At 39.4% G+C, this 20516-nt stretch overlaps 1 protein-coding gene across 1 annotated transcript; it reads left to right on the top strand.

Annotated features, from left to right (window-relative positions):
* The first annotated feature begins 1008 nt into the window (after positions 1-1008).
* On the top strand, positions 1009-19537 carry ERMP1 (endoplasmic reticulum metallopeptidase 1). The gene is made up of 15 exons (XM_048931482.1): positions 1009-1310; positions 2690-2991; positions 6828-6955; positions 7297-7402; positions 8250-8396; positions 9070-9162; positions 10002-10214; positions 11129-11349; positions 12496-12670; positions 13193-13383; positions 13951-14103; positions 14498-14700; positions 15399-15514; positions 15956-16119; positions 17138-19537. Exons 1-15 carry the CDS (start codon positions 1024-1026, stop codon positions 17300-17302), a joined length of 2664 nt encoding a protein of 887 aa, XP_048787439.1. The 5' UTR covers positions 1009-1023; the 3' UTR covers positions 17303-19537.
* Positions 19538-20516: the final 979 nt, after the last annotated feature.

Below are 20516 nucleotides of genomic sequence, written 5' to 3'. Positions count from 1 at the left end.
CTCCACACAGATGTAGGACCTACTGAAGAATTTCAAATGTGAAATGCAAATCCACTCTGAATACCTGGCCACATATTTTTAAAACCACAACCTCTTTGCCTTATTACCAGTATGCAGATTATTAAGATGACATTTTCAAAGAGAGGCTTGAATATTTGTATTACAAGCATTGCATCAGACTGATTATGCACTTATATGCTTAAGAAAACATTTGCATTGGAACATTTTAGAGTAGAGCTATTTCTAGTGTAAAATCTTCTGTTAAGCACCAAGCCTGGGTGTCTGTTTGTCCTGATAACACCGAGTCATTAAGACAGAGGTAACAACGTAAGCAAAAGAAATGAAGCAGGAATTAAAAGTAAACGAAGGAGAAAAGGAACCTCTCAGCCTACAAGGGCTGCCTGAAAGCAATGCCTCCTATGTGTTACGTTGTCCCACCACGTCAAAGGTGGATGTTGGTGGTATGGCAGCAGAGGCTGAACCTTCCCACCAATGTTCTGTTAGCTGTGCAACACATTGCATCAGAGGGGCAGTCTGACAGAATGGTGTCTGACATGCAAGTGCGTAGGAAGCAAAGGTGTGGAAACGAATTCCGACACATGGAAAAATAATGGCACCCACTGACATTCACTGATGCTTGCTGGGCGCTCCTGGAAGCCAACCAGGGCGGTGGGTGCTGCGTCTCAGCAGCGATGACAGCGGGTCACCTCCACTTGTGCAGAGCAAGGCATGCAGGCTCTTGTTCGTTGCCAGCAAAAATGCACAGCGAACGCGCATCTCAACGCACGGCGTTTCGGCGGCAACAACGCCGAGCAGCCCCGAGGGAGGGCAGGGTGAAGAGAGCTGGGCGGGAGGAGACACCCCGCCCTCTCTGACGTGAGCGAAGGCAGAGGAAGGCAGAGCGCCTCCTCCCGCCCCCTCGCCCCCGCCCACTCCGGGGCGCTTTTCCTTTCTCTTTTCTGCCTTTTGACTCTCGGCCCTTTCCGTATCGCGTGTCAGCGCGGCGCAGCGAGCGCGCCGGCGATGGAGCGTGGCGCGGCGGCGGCCGTGAGGCGCCTACGCGCGCCCGGCGGCGGCGAGCGGGATGGCGACCGCCGCTCCCCGCCCTCTCGGCGAGAGGACGGAGAGGCCGACCTGCAGAGGAAGAAGCGGGGCGGGCCGCGGCGACGGCTGCTGGGCGAGGCGCGGGGGGCGCCGCTGGTGTTGCTCTACCTGTTGGTGCTGCGGGTGCTGGTGCAGGTCTCGCACCGGCAGCTGCTCAGTCCGCCCGCCGGACGCGGGGAGCGCGAGTTCAGCGCGCAGCGCGCCAGGTAGACCGGGGGGAGGGACGGGAGGCACTGCCCGCGCTCCTGTGGCTCCCGCTTGCAGTGGCACGCCGTGCTGGTTTTGGGGTTGGCGTTGTGGAGAGCTGAGTGTCGGTTGAGTGTCGTGGTTGGCGGGGCGAGGAGTCCTGGAGAGAGAACGGTGCTACATGGCCTCGTAGGTGGGAGGCCACAGAGGTGATCGGAGGGCTGCAGCTCTTCTCCTGTGAGGGAGCTGGGCTTGTGCAGCTTGGAGAAAGAAGGATTCCAGAGACCTCGTTGTGGCCTTCCAGTACTTAAAGCTCGAAAGCAAATGGGATCCTGGGCTCCATCAGGAGAGGGGTGGCCAGCAGGGACAGGGAGGTGACTGTCCCTCTCTACTCGGCTCTTGTGAGGCCCCATCTGGAGTACTGTGTCCAGGTGTGGAGCCCTCAGTACAAGAAAGACATTGAGATTTTGGAAAGGGTCCAGAGGAGGGCGACTAAGATGATCAGGGGGCTGGAGCACCTCCCCTATGAGGACAGGCTGAGGGAGTTGGGCTTGTTCAGCCTGGAGAAGAGAAGGCTGCGGGGTGACCTCATTGCAGCCTATCAATACCTGAAGGGAACCTACACCCAGGAGGGGAGTAAACTCTTCAAAAGGGCTGACAACAGCAGGACTAGGGGAAATGGTTTTAAGTTGAAGGAGAGAAGATTTAGGTTGGATGTTAGGGGGAAGTTCTTTACAAGGAGAGTGGTTAGGCCCTGGAACGGGCTGCCCAGGGAGGTTGTGGATGCCCCGTCCTTGGACGTGTTCAAGGCCAGGTTGGACGGGGTCCTGGGCAACCTGATCTGAATGTGTATGTTTGGTGGCCCTGCTAGGCAGGGGGGTTGGAACTACATGATCCTTGAGGTCCCTTCCAACCCGGGTGATTCTGTGATTCTGTAAAGGGTGCTTACAAGCAGGAAGATGCAGCTTTTCACGCAGGTAGATAGTGAGGGGGCATTTGAGTTAGATGTTAGGAAGAAGTTCTTTACTGAGAGGGCACTGATGCCTTGGCACAGCTGCCCAGAGAAGCTGTGGTGCCCCATTCCTAAAGGATGGGCCCTGAGCAGCCTGAACTGGTGGGGGGCGGCCCTGTCCACAGCAGGGCATTGGAACTGGATGATCTTTCAGTTCTCTTCAAACCTAAGCCATCCTGTGATTCTCTGGTTCTGTTATGATCTTTACTGTTACCATCTTGGATGTCTTGAGTAGAGTTACCAGTGTTAGTCTCTTACTGCGAACTTTGAATTTAAAAGATGTACAAAAATGTTAAAGCTAATCTTAAAAACGCTAAAACTTATCTGAAATTAAGGTGTATACAAATACTGAATGTGTTGATGTTGACTGTACAATTTGTCTTTCAGGGGATACCTTGACAACATAACAGCAATCGGGCCCAGAACAGTTGGAAGTCCAGAAAATGAAGTTCTTACAGTTAACTACCTCTTACAACAAATTAAGGCAATAGAAACTGAAAGCACAGATGCTCATAAGATATTTGTAGACATACAGAGACCCACAGGCTCCTTCAGCATTGACTTTTTAGGAGGCTTTACTAGCTACTACGCAAACATAACCAATGTTGTAGTGAAACTGGAACCTCGAGGTGGAGCTGAGCATGCTGTCTTATCCAACTGTCACTTTGATTCTGTACCGAATACCCCAGGTAGGCCCACTTGTTGCTCCTGTATTTCTCTGTAGTTCACAATCTACAGAGCTTGGCTCACTGTCTTCTAGCTAAAACCCTTATAGCCATGTGCTAAAACACTACATGTATCAACTAACTTGTTTGATTTCAGTGAAATTCACTATGTATAGAGTGACAGGTTAGTCCTGTTTTAGTCATCGTGTTTTAGGATATAACTTGTTTTCTGGCAGGCAGCGGATTGTGGATGTCAGATTTGGATTTCTGAGTTTTGTTATGTCTGCCTTTCTTTTAATCCATTCCTCAGGCATGTCACTTGTGCTGCTTCTACCTGTAATTCAGCTCTTTCCATACTTCTGTACTGATTTTAACTTGGTTTTCCTGTAATGGAATGCTTTGTGCTGGAGTCTGTTCCCAACTCCCACTAAGCAGTTTTTCTTCCCATGCCATCTGGTATGTTTTATCTCAAATTTTTAGTACTGTGTCCTTATGCTATACCTTTTTTTTTTTTCTTTTTTTTTTTTTTTCCCCCCACTTTTAAAGTTTCTCACTCAAAAGACTATGGTGATCAGAGATTTAAGGTACTGTTGCTTTGGCAGTATGTATGTCTCTCACTGCTACTTTCACTTCTGTGTGTTTCCTAGTTCTTGACCTTCAGTGTTTTTATAAATCTAATCGTCTTAAACAATTATTGCAACATGTTTGTAATCACCTTTGCCAGTTTGTGGTATGTCATTGCCAGGAAGGTATGGAACTAGAAATCATTCAAATACATTTGTTGTAACACATAGCCACAGGTGTATGCCACTTACTACAGCTGGAAAGTACTACACATTTCAGTCACTAACAGTAGTTTTACTTAGAATTTTTCATTTACAGCCTGCACTACATTTTATTTTGGGGAGTAAACTTTCTGTTCTTTAGCACACACAAATAATCCTCATTACTGAGGAAACAGTTGAGTCTTAGCTAGAGAAACAAAACATTTGCTATACTCTTTGTGCTTCTGTTCTGTCAACAAAGAGAATACAGGACTTCACTTTAACCTCTGGTCATATTTAGGCAAGATGGATTTCCAATTATATTTAATAACTGTGATTATTGTACAATATCTGATTTAGGAACTGCAGAGGTTATTATTACTGCATTTATAGTCCGACTAGCCCTTGACCTAAAGAATGCTTCACAAGTATAATGTAATGATGACTGTTTTTAGATGTGTAAGTGGTGTGCCTGTTTCTGTGGGTTGTTGCACAGGCTTATGTATCCATCAGTTACTTTCTTTACAGTTAGTCAGTAGACTGAATCAGAAGTGTTTCACCAATCTTGCACAGAGGTGGGAATATCATAGAATGGCTTAGGTCAGAAGGGACCATAAGGAACATTTGGTCCCAATGTCTGTTTTATGGGCAGTATTGCCACCCCGCAGATCAGGCTGCCCGTGTGAAAAACTCTTCCTTCTGTTTTTACGTACTGGAAAATCACAGTGAGGTCAGTGTGGAGAAGAGGGGGCTCCAGAAGAGCAAGCACAGCTCCTCAGCCTGTTTTCATAGATGTGTTCCAACCCTCTGATAGTCTTTGTGGCCCTTCTTTGGGCCCACTCTGGCAGCTCCACATCCTTGTGCTGGGGGCCCAAGGCCTGACCTCAGTTCTCCAAATGAGGCTTCATGAATTATTAGTGAGAATCATGAAGAAGTTTATAATGGAACTAGAAGTTAACCTATATGCTTGCCATTAACCACAGTGCATCCTTTTATCACAGCAGTGAGGAACTGCTCTTTCATTTTCCTGCTGTGAAATTTGCACGTAACCTAAGCAAGAGCCTTTTGTTTTCTGTTCTTCTGTCTTTCTATAACTAAGCTGATTTGAGAAAAATGTTTTGTTTAAGCAGAATCAGCATGACTTCATGTTTCAATGAATGGTATATTTGCAAATTGAAATAATAGTATGTGATCTGCTGTTAATGCTCATAGAGTTTTCCTGGCACGATTAATGATCAATGCATCTATTTGCATGCTGATGGAATAGGTGTCGGCTTGGTATGAAGTTTTTAATTTGTTTCCTTTAGGTGCTGGTATTACTCAAACATTGTAAAGCAGTTCTGATATTGAAATATTTAAAGTTTTCTTTAAGTTGCCACTTATACTGCTGTGTACACGTTTCTTGAAATTCAAAGCAAGTGCTTTTCACTGTTGCTAATGGTGTAGCACAGTGCTCTGTTGGAGTAAAGAAAAACTCAATAAACCATTCAAGCTTCAGTGTTAGAAAGCTTTAGCACCTTTTTAGCTAGAGAAGAGTGTACAAAAAAGGCTAATGAAGGAAATGGGTAAGCTTTAAACTCTTAACCTATTTCTGTTGTTTTAGTGGTACTGATTTTCAGTTTACACATCCTATTTGGTTGTTTTCTAATAAACTTGAAGGTGGAAATATTCTCAAAATTATTTCTATAGGTGTAGCTGACAGCAGGGTTTCTTTGTGTAACTGATGTTTGTCTTAAGATCTGCTTTGACTTGCTTAGTGTTTTATTGTATACAAAGTGTTTGGGAATATTTTTCCTCTGAGCTTGTGCATGTGTTTTGAACCTTTGTTTTTCCTTGATTTACATAGAGACCATAAGTCTTTAGTTTTCAGCAAGATTTATTGCTTCCTTGTCCAGTTCTCAGCACAGCATCACACAAAAAGAACTCAGCATGACTAAGAGTAGACTACTGGTAAATTCAGGCAGCAATATAATCAGGGTATTAAATCACATCTTTGTTGGAAAGCATTTTGCAAAATGAAGTATTGTTGAGAATTAGATTAAAGAACAATGTATGGGAAAGGTTCTCCTTGTATATGCATTTTTATTTATTAGTTTATTTTAAAGTACCTGCATACAATAGACTAAAGCTGAAGTTTTCAGTGAGATGCACCCTTTTTGTGGAAGGGGGAGACGTGTCTAAATTCTGCCAAGTTGCAAGCTTTGGAAAAGCTACATTTTATGTATGAACTAAAAAGTTTCAGCAGCTAATGACTCTGCCTTAGTATCATTCTGATGCGGCTTGTGGCAAGTAATGCTTTACAAACTGCTGTCATCATCTCAGTGCAAGTAGGCATCATCGGAGTGATACGACATTTCTCCCTTTAGTTCCAAAGTTCTATTGATTAGAGTGGATAGAAAGGTGCTACAGCTGTACCAAAGTGAGAGAAGTGGGGCAAGGGACACCTAGAATATGGTTACTTAATCAAGATGAAGGATTGATAGGGCGTGGGAGGAAGTTTGAAGAAGTGGATGTAAGTCTGGAATAGTATTGGATCAGAATTGTAAACAGATCATTGAGGCCAAAATGAAAAAGGATTTCTCCTCTAATGAAACTGGAAGGGTGTTAGAAAGCATTCTGCCACAAAACTACCACATTGCAACATATACTATTTTAGGGTGCTTTAAAGGAGTTCTGGTATTTGTTTATTTTGCCATATTGTCCTTAACATTACTTTCAGAATGTGTCCAGTTACTTACTTGTAAGAGGGTGGAATTCCTTATGGTCTCTTGTATGGGAAAGTTTAGTTTTGTTAATTGTAGTAGGCTGTGAGCACTTCGCTTGTTTAGCACCTAGTTTGTCTAGTTCTCTTGAAGAATATTATTGGATCTGGTATTCTGTACATCACTTGTTTGACTTCTGAACATCAGTTTTCTTTCTGCTATTGCTTATAACTAATGGATTTGGGGTACAATCTATAGCAGAAAATATACTAAAGCTTGGCATAACCATGGCTAGATTAAATGATTGAGAGGATGTAAAAATTTTTTGTCTCAGCTCTTTGTTGCAAATTTGTGCATTTCTTGTAAGTCATGCTGGTCTGCTTATTATTTTAAGGTGCCAGTGATGATGCTGTTAGCTGCTCAGTGATGCTTGAAATACTTTATACTCTCTCAAAATCATCAGAGCCCCTTCAGCATGCTGTCATATTCCTATTTAATGGAGCAGAAGAAAATATTTTGCAGGTAAGAGTGTGCCAGGATGATAAAATGTACATCAAAGTTGTGAATTAAAAGCCTGGTATAAGAGTGACTGCAGCTGTCACTTTTGTTTCATCTGTTGAAATATTGAATGCTAGTCTTAACATTTTGAAGAAAACATATTTGCTGTCGAAAAATATACTTAAATTAAGGCTATTGTTCATATTAATTTAATTGGAAGACTTTGATCTTCTGTTCTGTTTGTGTTAAGAATGATCTGAATGCCTTGTCAGAGTTTGATCTGTAATCATACGTGATGGAAAATAACTCTTAGGCTGGTATGGAAGAGTATGGTATGACCTGTATTTTCTTTGTTTCTCACCAAGGCTAGTCACGGCTTCATTACACAACATGAGTGGGCCAAGTCAATTAGAGCTTTTATTAACCTGGAGGCAGCAGGTGTAGGAGGGAAAGAACTTGTTTTTCAAACAGGTAGGAGCACGTATTGTGTCCGGGGGTAGTTCTGGTAATAAGCAGTGTAGACTTGAAAGAGTATTGAAGGTGTCTCGTAACTAGAAGACGGGAGAACTACCATGCCTCTTTCTCAACCCTTTGTCGTGAGTTGCTCTGCATCTTCAAGAACACACAGGCTGAAGCAGTGGGGCAGAAGTTCCCTCATAGATTGGAAACCTGTGTAGAGCAGTGCTATAGTTGTGTTTCTCTTATACATCAAGATAGTGAGGAGACAAACAGATCAGTATCTTACTTGTATCTTGCGTACTCATAAATCATGTGCTTTATTTAATCTCCAGTCTACCCTTTCAAAATCTTTGCAGAGAGATTTAGGCATTAGAACTCAAGCTGCTGCTCAGAAAGCAGCAAAACTTCTCTGTTAAGCTTCAGCTCCATTGTAATTGAACTGTGTACTTCTAGTATTTTTGTTCTTCATCTAAATCATACTTCCTGCTACTGTGGCTGCCTCATTGTTTACTTGCATTGAATGCTTTAGCAGAGAGACTTTTCAGCAAATAATTTTGATATGTGATAGATAATAAATTGGAGATTCTAGTAAAGGCTGTGGTTTATGCATTAGTCCTGTGTCTTCTTTAGGAGAATGGCGTATCTATCTTGCCACTGAACATCAAGACATTTATGTATTTTTCCACCTGTGACTAATTCTCTAAACTGTATGAGATGTTCAACTTAAATAAATGAACTTAGTATACTTTGTGGGGCGACACAGTTTCTTTGTGTGTTGTTGTTTGTTACAATATAGGTACCTGTCTTAACTGAGATTCAGAAAGTAGTTGCTGTGAGCTTTCTGTTCATCTTCTGTTAGGGCCTGAAAATCCTTGGTTGGTACAGGCGTATGTATTTGCAGCCAAACATCCCTTTGCATCTGTGGTGGCACAGGAAATATTTCAGAGTGGTATTATCCCAGCCGATACAGACTTCCGGATCTATAGGGACTTTGGAAATGTTCCAGGTATGTTATCAGAAAATGTCAATGGACACTATGCAACCATTCGTTTGTCTAAGCTTACAACAAGCAGGCTGTTCTGTTGCTCAGAATGAAGGGGGATGTGCTGAGTGTGTCATTCATCCTGTAAAAATTATCGAAGAGAATCTTTCTGTTTGCTTACATTGCAAATTATTTGGACATTTGAAGAGTTTTCAGACAGGCCTTTTGCAAAGTTTTTTTTTTAATCAGTAGTAAAAAGGATACACTTGACATTTTCAAAAAGCGTTCCTGTGGTTCCACTGACACTGACAGTATTGCTGTCAGAGTGGATCTATTTCTATTGATGTATTTTTACTAAATATTTGGAAAGCAGTAAGTATACTTTTTTTTTTTCTGATGCTGATATGATTAACAATTTTCATGTTTTTCTCCATTAGACATCTGTAGAGATTTGTCTGCAGGTGTCGTGTAATCAATATGTTAGTAACAACAGGTATCTTAAAATACATCAACTTGTCCTTTTTAAATACAGGTGGAATCTTAGTCTTCCTTATATAAAGCAAACTTGTTCGTTTTGGCAGAAAGTAACCAGGCTGCAAAGTAGAGCAGTGTTTTCTGTCAAAGTTATTTGAGGCTTTCATATTTGTTTTGATATTTTTAGGTTTACACAACTTATCATGTTTTTTTCTCTCTGCAGGAATAGACCTGGCATTTATTGAAAATGGCTACATTTATCATACAAAATATGACACATCAGACAGAATTTTAACAGACTCCATTCAGAGAGCAGGTTAGTTTCAAGAATTAAATAACAGCTACGAAATCCTCAAGTGTGACTACATAGCTGTTTCTTCATTTTGATGTAAGACTACTAACCCAAGAAATGCACTATGTGAAAAACTGCTTGTTGATGAGAAAAGAGTTAACTGAAAATATGCCTTTAAAATACAGAGGGAACGTGTTGGAGCAACTTGGGAAAATAAATTATCACCATAACTAATGTTGGTTTGAAATTTTGGCATCTAATTGAAGTTACAAGCCAGCCATTTGAATGGTTCCATTAATTTATAGTTGATTGTTCAACATTTGGCTTTCCTTTTTTTCTCAGTAAGGCCTGTTATTGATTAACATTGAACTTAGGTATTGTGTGAGATGAAAAAGTGGTTGGCACATGTAGGCTATGAAGGAAAAGAGCCTCTATGTCTCTACCTAATAGTCCCTGAGGGAAAGGAAGGCAGGTAATTCATAGCTGGTGAAATATGGAGCTGGGTGCTAGAGGCAGAGAAAGAGGAAGAAGTTTAACAGAAAGTTTAACTCCTCTGTTGACGCTTGGGATATACTGCTTTAATATGAGACTTGAAGGGCTTTTAGGCTAAAAGATAGATTAGTTCATTGACTGAAAAAGTATTGAAGTGTAGAAAGCTTTTGAAGCTTATTTAAAGAATAACTATAGATTATCCGATGAAAATACATAGTCTGTACCTTCAAGTAGGAATTCAAAATAATCAGCTGTGTATTAGCTGCTTTTGTTATGGATATTTCAATGCAGTTTTAAATGCACAAAATAATGCAGTGTATTAATTCATTAATTCTGATACAGTTTTGTTGTGTATTTGCTCTTTTTAATAGGGGACAATATTCTAGCGATGCTAAAATACCTAGCTACATCAGATATGCTGGCGAAATCTTTTGAGTATAGACATGGAAATGTTGTATTCTTTGATGTACTTGGTTTATTTGTCCTGGCTTATCCTGCTCGTGTTGGCACCATCATGAACTACGTAATAGCAGCAATTGCTTTTCTTTACTTAGGCAAAAAAGTATTACAGACCAAAAACAGAGGTAAATCTATTTTTTTTTTTCTTAATCTACTGTTATGTTATGAAGAGTAAGAAGTAATCAGGAGATAAAGAAAAACTGTTTCCTTATATCCCCTTGAATCATAACCATTCTGAAACGCTTCTCTGATTTGATAAACTTAAGAAGAAAATTTCAGGTGTGCAGGAATTACTTTGTGTTTAAGTTACTCAACTACAAGTATTTATGATGGGCTGTGATTGCCCAGATGTCTACCATTCATGAACTGCTATTATAGCTCTTATCCTTTCACGAAGATTTAGTTTAAGCATTTCAAAAATCTTAAAAAAAGAAAAAAAAAAAAACCCAACTGCCTACCATTTGTATGAACTCTGTTCTTAATGTGGGTAGAGCTTCAGAAACATGTTTCTTGAAGAGCTGGCCATAGGCAGGAGGAGATTGCAAAACAGAAAACAGGGGAAAAGATTGCTATCACCCGTAATGAAGAGCGTAAAGTCAAACTCTCTAATCAGACACTTTCATTTGAGGCATGGAACTGTATCTATTAAAAAAAAACAAAACAAAAAGAAACCCCACATAGTATCAAGAGAACTTTTTTTTTCCAGTGTAAGAAAAAATTATAAGTAAAGCAACTCTGATGTTTTCTGAGATTTTTCAGGTGGTTGGCTTCACCAGTTCCCTAGAAAAGCCGTTATCGTCAGTAGTGTGGTGACCAAGGAGGTAGACTTTCCTCTGGGGACTAATCCTCTAGTGAGAAGTGCTGCAGAATGATTTGCAAGAAAATAAATAGGCTAAGTGAATTAGACCGTACAGTTGAGAACTCCTCAGAGTGAACTCCTTATTTGGTCATTACCACGATTATACTGTGATTTTAATGTTGATGATAGTCTGCAGTAGAATTTATGACTGTTGGGTGAAACGTTTTTTCTTCTTTGTAGCAATTAATAACCTGAAGAAATTCTTTACTGCGTTTGGATTAATACTGTTAAGTTGGATCTCCACACTTGTAACTGTCCTTATTGTGGCGGTGTTCATCTCTCTCGTTGGACGGTCTCTTTCTTGGTATACCCATTTCTATGTTTCTGTGTTTCTGTATGGCACTGCAGCTGTAGTTAAGCTCATTCTCGTTCACTCACTAGCCAAGAAGTTCTACTACAAGGTAAGACTGACTTCGCTGCCATTGTTAAAGAGCGTGAGTGTAGTGTTTAGTCTCACTTGAGCATTGGGTTGTTGTGTTAAATGAGAGTTAGCAGCCCCTTGATTTAGGGCTTCGTCCTCACTAATGATTGGTAGCAGTTGATTCAGGGGAAAAAAATCAAAAGCCTTTTAGTAGACAATGTACTGTTTCTTCCCTGTGGCACACTCTTGTTCTCCCATCACTTGTTGATAAGAGATCAAAGCAACAGCTGGAGAATTGAGTATCTTATCATATCTTTAAATGTTCTTGAAGCTCAGAAAATCTGCATCTATACTCAAATGGTCTTTTGAGTCTTTCCAAACTCTTTCTTATGAACATACTTATAAGACTTCCCTCAATGTAACCATATGTTGGTACTTTCAATGCATCTTTTAGTATTTCTATTCTTTAATTCATCTAAATCATAACATAAATTTTGTCGTGGAACTTGGTATTCCTAGTCTTTCTTTCCCATTCTGTCCTGTTACAAAATAGAAGGGAAGTTTCTGTTTTCTAGTGGCTCTCACAGACAGGAGATAATTATTTGGTTTCAGGTGCTGGATCTAGTTCTTACCTGATGATTGTCTGAAGAACAGATCACTTGACTAGACATTATTCATCTCTCAGTTTTCTTGGCATGCTTTAGGTTACAGTATACCTCTGTAACTTATCTTATATCTAAGAAGATCTGCATAAAAATTTTGGAAGCTGATCTCTCATTTGGCTACTACAAGCAATGCTTAAGTGTTGATGAAGTAATGTGTTTGCTGTTAACAGTCCAGGAACAAGTGGATCAATAAAGTTTTTGTTTCGAGAAGAAACGTTTGGGTTACCAAATGTATTTCCTCACTGCCCCCATTTTTTCACATCCTGAGATGGAATTAGGTACTTCCTTAAAACCATCCAGGAAGGTGGTCCTTCTTGCTACTAGCAAAAAAAAACCAACAAAACAAAAAACACAATCCATCATGAGTAAGTGTAAATGTCAGAGCAGATGCCTTTTAAATTTGAGTTGTCCAAGACAAACAATTCCATATGAGAAATTAGAATTTGTTTATAAATTCTTACAACATTTGATACATGAAATGTTTTTTTGCTCAGTGGTGATTGATTCCCTTTTTGTTGCAGAACATGAATGACCAGTACTTGGGAGATGTGTTTTTTGATGCCTCATTGATGATTTGGTCTGTATTATTGGCAGTGATTACTCACATTGGTCTTTGTTCAGCATTCATTTGTACGTTGTGGGTAGCATTTCCTTTACTCACAAAGCTGATGATCCATGAAGAATTCAGACAAAAAGGTACGAGTTTTTGGTGGGGAAGGCTACATTCAAAAACCTCTGCCCCCTGCTATTATATATTAAGGTGTTTTCTTCCAGTCTGTGTTGTTTAAGCAAAGTAACTCAATTTAGGAGCAGAGAATTTTTGAAGTACTTACGATGTTTTTGTCACAAGAATGTGTTCTTCAACCAAAGGCAGTCTGAAACTGTGGAGAATCTTTCTAGAAAAACATATTGAGAAGCATACTATATTTCAAGCTAAAAAAAACAGTACTGTTTGGGATTACTAAGTGATCAAATATTTTTTATGGTAAACATTGTTATAAAAATGGAACATTTAGAAAGTCTTTGGAACAAAACGTCTGGTAAACATTTTTTGGTAACATGAGAGTTGTTTTGCAGTGTTCCTAGAAGAGTCATATTGACATTGGCTGGGTAAAATGAAGTCTCTGCCAAGGTCTTCATATTGTATGTGGACTTGCACATTGGCCTTGCAGCAGTGGATGGATATATTAGTAATGTTCTGCATTTTGTGTCCTGCAGGTGCCACAATGAAATTTGTTGTGATGTACATGCTAGGAATGTTTGTTCCCTATCTATATATGATGTATCTCAACTGGACTGTATTTGAAATGTTTACTCCTATTATGGGACGAAGTGGTTCAGAAATTCCACCAGACGTAGTGTTGGCAGGATTTATTGTGGCCAGCACTATGATTCTGTCATCCTATTTTGTAAGTAGAATTTTAGAAGGTTTAAAACTTCTTAAGCTTTCTCTAGACTCGAAAATCAGTGTTTTTTCTAAGCTACTGTTTGCAGTTAATGATATTATTCAATACCTCAAATGTTAATACAAGAAAATTCTAGGAAATGGGGAAGATCCTGTTTTTCAGAAGGAGGTAATTGAGAAGGATTTCAAAATTCTTTTGCTCTATATTGATATAATAAAATGAGTAATTTAATACTGGAGTTTGAGCAGACATTCATGTTAGATGAAGTACAGTATGTACTAAACAAAATCTATGCAACACTTCAAAAACATTTTAGACTTTTTTATGGCACCCTTGCTGCATAATGTCTAGGTTTTTCTTGTCATATGTCTTACAAAAATGAGAAGTTCTTTTTAAACCTCTAGAATGTACTTTTTTTGTTTTCAAATATTGAGATTGCAAGAAAGTTTACTGTTAAATAGGATTCTTTCTAATGTACTTGCAGTTCCGTAATTGGATTTTAGATTTATGCAGTGTATTTTATTTCTTAGCCTTGTAGTTTTATAACTGAGCTGTCTTTTTGTTCTCTAGATTAACTTCATTTACCTTGTCAAAAGTACAAAAACGACGCTAATAACTTTAACTGCTGTGTTTCTAGTCACTCTGATTCTCGTTTGTAGTGGAATCTTCTTTCCTTACAGTTCTGATGCAGCTAATCCAAAGCCTAAGCGAGTCTTTCTTCAGGTAAGAAGAGTCTTGCATACAATACTGCCTTTATGCTACGTGCAGGAGAGTTTCTGTTGTTATTTTTAAATGCTTTAACCTTTATGAAGTAGCTTTTCTGGTGCTTGCTTGATTTAAGGTGTAACAATTATTCTCGGATTTGAAAGAGCTGGTACTGTTTCTTATGTTCAGCTCCTGTGTTTGGTTCGTTTTTGTCAGGAGAAGAGGTTGTTTTGTGATCTATGTAATTGTATTCATAAATATTTAAGTATACGTTGCATACTGAAAATACAGTAGACATTAAGGGTTGATGTAGAGGATATTTGGGAATTACTTATAAGTCTTGCAGGTTTCACAAACTGCCAGCATCTAACTGTTTTTTGTTTGTTTGTTTTTGCTTTTTAAAATCTTCCAGCATATGAACAGAAGATTTCATGATCTAGATGGAAACCTGTTTAAAAGTGACTCTGGTATATGGATTAATGGATTTGATTATAATGGAATATCTCACATAACTCCTCATGTACCTGAAATCAATGACTCCATTAGAACTCCGTGTGAGGAGTGGGCTCCGTTTTGTGGCCTTCCTTGGATTCTGCCTGTGCATTTCATGTTCCGGTTGGTGTGAACGCTGCTTAATTTGAGCCACTTGGTTTGTGCAGTCTCCCTTTTGGAAGGGAAGAAAGATAAGGGTAAACTTGGCCAAAAAGTAAATTATCCTTCCGCTTGAAAGGCGCTTTAACTTGTGTCTGGATACACTGTCTGCTGCCACAAACTGTGCTAGAGATCACTGGGTCTGCTGGAGGAGATTGGGAAGTTGATGTGTGGGAAAATTGATGTCAGCGCCAGTGGAGAGGAAAGTGAGGGGCCTTCTAAAGGGCACTTCAAAGCAGCAGTATGTGTGCTTCTTCCTTTCTTTCCCCTCCTCTACTCAGGTGAAGGAGGTTAAAGTAGATAGTTTCGCCAGATGAACAGTAGCTGCTGTAACTGTTCTTTTACACCTGAGAAGTCTTGTGACCAAAAATAAACAATTTTGGAGATCCCAGTATTTTTACATACTTTATTGGTTTGTAAATTCAGACAGGTCCAGATAACAAATAAGAACAGTGATCTTGACTGCTGTTCTGTTATTGTGTCTTTTAAGTGTTTCTCTGTAAGCTGTTAATTTTTAACTATCTTCTAGCTTAAATAGCTTCTGAATATTTTATGTGTTGATAGAGCAGTCAGCTAAGTTGTACAAAAACTTACTCTTTTCATGTTTTAGTACCTCTAACTGCTGCACTGAGATAAAATTAAAATCTCATTTGTTCATTCAGGAAAAACTGGTATCTTCCTGCTTCAGAAATTTTTCCAGCAAGCCCCATTCACTTTGAAGTTCTCACCAAAGAGCTAACGCCCTGGAACTCAGTGAGGTTAAGCTTTGAAGTATCTGGTGAGTGACTGAAGCTCCTAATGTGTGATTTGTTTTTATTTTTATGCTCATAATAGATCAGATTTAATTCCAATACTGCAGTGTACAGTGCCACTCCTAAAATGAGTTTATTTGTGCCAGTCACACAAAGCTCACCAGTTTCAGAACACTGTGGTTGTCACCTTTCAGTTGTTATTTGATTGATACCTTGTCTATTTTGAGTAAGCCTTGATCTTCTTCTAGCAAGTCTGTTCTTAAAGTCCATTTACATCTAATTTATCCTACTGCTTAGAAATACTTGAATACTCTTCTATAGAGAACGCAGTTTAGCTCTGTCTTGATTTCAAGGTATATATAGTAATGCAAATTTTACTAGTTACTGTTTAGGAAAATACGTTGTTGGAATGAAAGAAAGAGGGGCAGATGTTCTTTCTCCTTTCAGCTGTTTTTACTTGCCTGCAGGTCCAAGTCACATGTCTCTGTATATTCGGCCACACGAAGGGTCAGCTCTGTCCACCTGGTCTCTTGGAGATGGAACGCCTGTTGCTAGTGTAGGAGGAGACTACTTTGTGTTTTACTCCCATGGGCTGCAGGCTACACCATGGCACTTCTGGATAGAGCTGACAGTAAGTATGCTGCTGTTGGAAACCTGGTGATTTCATGGGTTTTTAAGTTGGTTCCCTACCTTGTAAATCAGCTCACACTGATTCTGATGCTTTGTCCTCCAGCTTGCTGAACAGTCAAAGGGAGAATCTTTTCCCTGTTTTCACATATTAGGTCTTAAGCTTGCATTTTTCTCATCTTAACCTCATAGTTTTTAAAGTTCTGTCTTCATTATTTCACAGCTTTTTTTCCTGTTGTAAATAGTTCCCTTTTCACATACTTTGCTTACTTGGGAAAGCTTTTTTTGTAAACTTATCTGCCTGAAGAGAATCATAAAAATTTTGTGTTCCATACTTTATTTTTTGGTTGGAAATAAGGCTTCTATTAAGTACCAATGCAACAGCTTCCAGAATTCCTATTCCAGTAGGATTTATGATCTCTCATGCCCACTGTTAAATTGCCAATGAATAACTTTTTCTAGACTTGTAAGTTACCACTTCACTACTTTACCACATTACCACTTTAACAGTGAGATTTACTATAGGTTTAACATCAAGGAAATATTACCAGAACACATGAAAGTTCAGAAAAGCTCATTATTCCTTCCTGGATTCTATTACATAAGCAACCAAATAATCCTTATGAGGATACATGATAAAGGCAGACAGGAATCTACAGTGTAACAAGCTTTGCAAGACCGAAAAAGCAAAGCTAGGCATAAAATACTTGTCATGCTAAAGGTTCAAAGTGGAAAGATCAGAATAAATACCGTGTTGGAGTTCTGTCTTGATTTACTGGCAAAATGTGTACCTACAAATGAGTTTAGAGCATGTGCTCTAACATGTCAGAGCAATTTCAATTAAAATTGAGCTCGTGATGATACTGGTTCAGTTGAAGATACGAAATGCTTTAACTTACAGAACCTGTGGGCTGCAGTTTGTTACATGGGTGTTAGATCTGTGGAAAAGTACATCTGGATTAATTTCATGTTTAAAACCCGTGAGCAGTCATAAATACTGTATTGTCCTTTCTCACTTACAGGCCCCAGAAAACCATTCTGATGGAATAGTCTCCCTTGCCATAGCAGCACACTATTTTTTTGGGGAAGATCAGAAATCACCTCAACTTCATGCCTTACAGGAGAGATTTCCAAATTGGACGTTTTCTTCTGGATGGTCCTGCACTTACGACCTTTTTGTTTTTTAATGTTACTAGTAGTGCAGTGCTAATAGGGTAACATCTCTAACATTGGATACTGTAATAAACATCCTACCAAGATACTGGAGACTTCTGCAAGAGTTTTAAATATGTTGGATACCAATAGTGTTTCTTTGGCAGTTTGGCTGTTCACTGGGGATAAGGTGATATTCCGTGTCAATGCAAATACAGTTCAGCTGGTTCTTCCACTGAAATGGCAGTTTGACTGGTGTGTTTCTGAATATGACAACTGCATTTGAGGAAGTAAAGTAGCAGGATACAGTGGTAATTGTAGTGAAAGGGCCTTGTCAAATTATTTTGAAATAGCATAAAATGTGACTGTACTTCATGCATGTTCCACCTACGTTTAATGGAAATTCAGACTGGACATCGGGAAACATTTCTGTACTGCAAAGGCAGTCAAACAGTAGAACAAGCTTCCTAGTGGGATGGTTGATGCCCCGTGTCTGTCAGTGCTTAGAAGGCAATTGGACAGTGCCCTCATAGACTTTAACCTCTGATCAGCCCTGACATGGGCAGGCAGTTGGACTCTGTGATCTTTGTAGATCCCTTCCAACTGAACTGAACTGTTCTGCAGGCTGTTGTCACGTACCGTCCTATAAAGTAGAATATTCAACTAAGAGATGCTTGTTTACATGGTGGGGGAAGGGATAGCAAAATCCTAGATGGTGCTTTTGTTGCTGGACGAAGTTACTGAAAGCGGGTGCCTGTGTAGGTTGCACAATGCAGAAAAGCTGGTCTTCTGGAATGTGGTAGTTATTTATTTGAGTGAAACCATGACAATCCGTGTTATCATTTCCATTTAATGTCTTTCTGTTAAAAACATAGCTTCTATCTTTTGCCTGTCTTTTCAGTGCAGGAATTTGTGTGGGTAGGTTTCACCTGTCACCTTGTGCTTCTATTCCTGTTAAGACTTTTTAGTATCAACGTACAAGCATGTACTCACTCTCTTGTGTGTAAGAGTGCCAAGTCACCACTTCTTTGAGTGGATGTCTTATAATTAATCCACTCTAAATTTCAAGTTATCTTCTAATTTGTTAGAATTGGCTAAATTTTGGTATCTCCTTTGGAGAGACTTGCAGTAGTGTGACAGTATTGCACTTCGCTAATACATTTGTTTCTTTAAATATGGGTTGCTTTCAGTAAGGAGAAATACCAAGAAGCATCCTTAAAAGAATGTCTCCTGACATTTCTGAGTCGCTGTTCTTATTTTTATTCCTACGGGATGGGGCTTGTAAATGACTGTGATTTTTAGAATAACTTTCAGTTTGGACAGGCTTTGAATTGTGAAGCCATTGACCTGTTGTTGTTCAGGTTTTGTTTCTTCTTCTTTACAGCCAAACTCAATATAAAACTTTTTGTGACATCAACACCATGCCATGATTAACACAGATTCACCTCCTCTTTGTCCCATGAATATTGCCAAATAGCATGTAAAGCAGATTTTGTGCATGCATCATAATTTCAAGTAAAAACATGCTAGTACATGCTAGAAGTTTTACAGGGCATGTGGAAGAAAACAGTTTAATTTGTGTGAGCTGTGATAGAAAGCAGTTCCCAGTTCGGGTATTTTTGCTTCAGGTTGATCTGTAGCTGTGTAGGTAAGTGTCAGGAAACAGTTTTATTTCTTGCAAGGTCTATTTGCAAGCATTGTTGACTGACTCTTGGACTGCGACAGAAGTTTAATTACTGTAGTTATACCTAACTGGACATCATTATCTTAAATACTCTACAGAACATGAATCAATCATCACTCACTTGTATCAGATTGTGTCTGATTCAAAAGAACAGTCTGTGTGTGATGCATTCATTATTTTAAAAACAAACTTGTGCTATTAGTGACTGGGGAAAGAAAACCTTAGTTCTGATTGTCTTGAATCTCAGCATTTGCTGTGTATTGCACTCTAGTTGGTGCACAGCAAGTTAACAAAAGCTGCACTGATATTCACCGTCCTCTCAGATTTGGTTTTTATGTTTTGCCTCTGATTTATAGCTTTTTAAAAAGTACTATGTGAAGAATTCATACCAAGAGCCAATAATGTAAAAATGCCTGTTAGTAATTTCTGGAACTTCCATGAAGCAATAACTTTTGCTAACTCAGGATTTAACCTTTATTAAATTATATAATTATAAGGAATGCCTAATTTGTTGTAAATTTCTGGCTTTATAAATAAAAGTGAAACTCAATCATTAAAACTGTGTGTTCAGTATGTTTGTTAGAGGCGTGCTTGAGTTGTCTTCATTTGTTGTGCCAGTGCTGTATTTACGCTTTGAGTGCAACGAGTGCTAAGTGATGTTGGGAACATCTTGAGTTGGAGCTACGTGGATTATGTGCACTGTCAAGAAATATTAAAAAATTGTGTGAGATGAAAAATGTTGAAATTAAGATCTCTGGCTAGTTGCCTGGACAGGAAGATTCCCCTTGGAACGAGATGTGATGTGGGGAAGGAGCTGGTAGCAGAGTTGCTTATACTTTTCAGAACTAATAGTTGAGAGCAGATTTGCTGCTGTTGGTCACAGCAGCAAAACACAGTAGAAACTTCTGCTGTTTCAGTGTCCATCTATTTCTGCATTCAATAAAAGCAGGTTCATATTCTGCTACTGTGGTATCTTATTTCTTGTGAAAAGTATTACATGTGTTACTCCACAAAATGAACACAAAGCGGCTGGTAATTTTAAGGGCTGCTGTGCCTAAGAACAGTCTTTGTTCTTAATGAGCCAGTGAGCAGCTAGTTGTTTGGAAAGAATTCATTTTACTTGCACTTCTCAGGAGCCTTTTTGCTTTGCTTTTGTGCTGGAGTTCTTCCCTAAATTTTGATGGATTTAAGAATCTATTATTTATTAACATAGTGGTACATACCTAGAGGGAAAATAAATAAGCAGTGTACCACTTTCAGCGGATGCTTTCCCAGGAGCCCTTTGTGTGTTATGATTATGCTTTGTGTGCTGTGGTTATGCAAACTAATGCAGCACCAGAGTATATCACTGTACTTTCACATCGTGTGTCTAGAAAATATGCAGGAAAAATAGGGGGATAAGTTCAGTGAACAGAAGAGTTTCAGGTACCATACACAAAAGAACAGACTTGAACTAGGTGGAGTTGTTCTGTGTTAGCAAAACATGTCTCTTAATGTCTGTTCAATTTAGGCTGGATTGTAGGCCTGCTGGAAAACACTAATCAAGGAGACAAGATCTAACAAGC

Source organism: Lagopus muta, chromosome Z (genome assembly GCF_023343835.1).
Source record: "Lagopus muta isolate bLagMut1 chromosome Z, bLagMut1 primary, whole genome shotgun sequence".
NCBI lineage: Eukaryota > Metazoa > Chordata > Aves > Galliformes > Phasianidae > Lagopus > Lagopus muta.
This window is presented reverse-complemented; position numbering and strand designations above follow the sequence as displayed.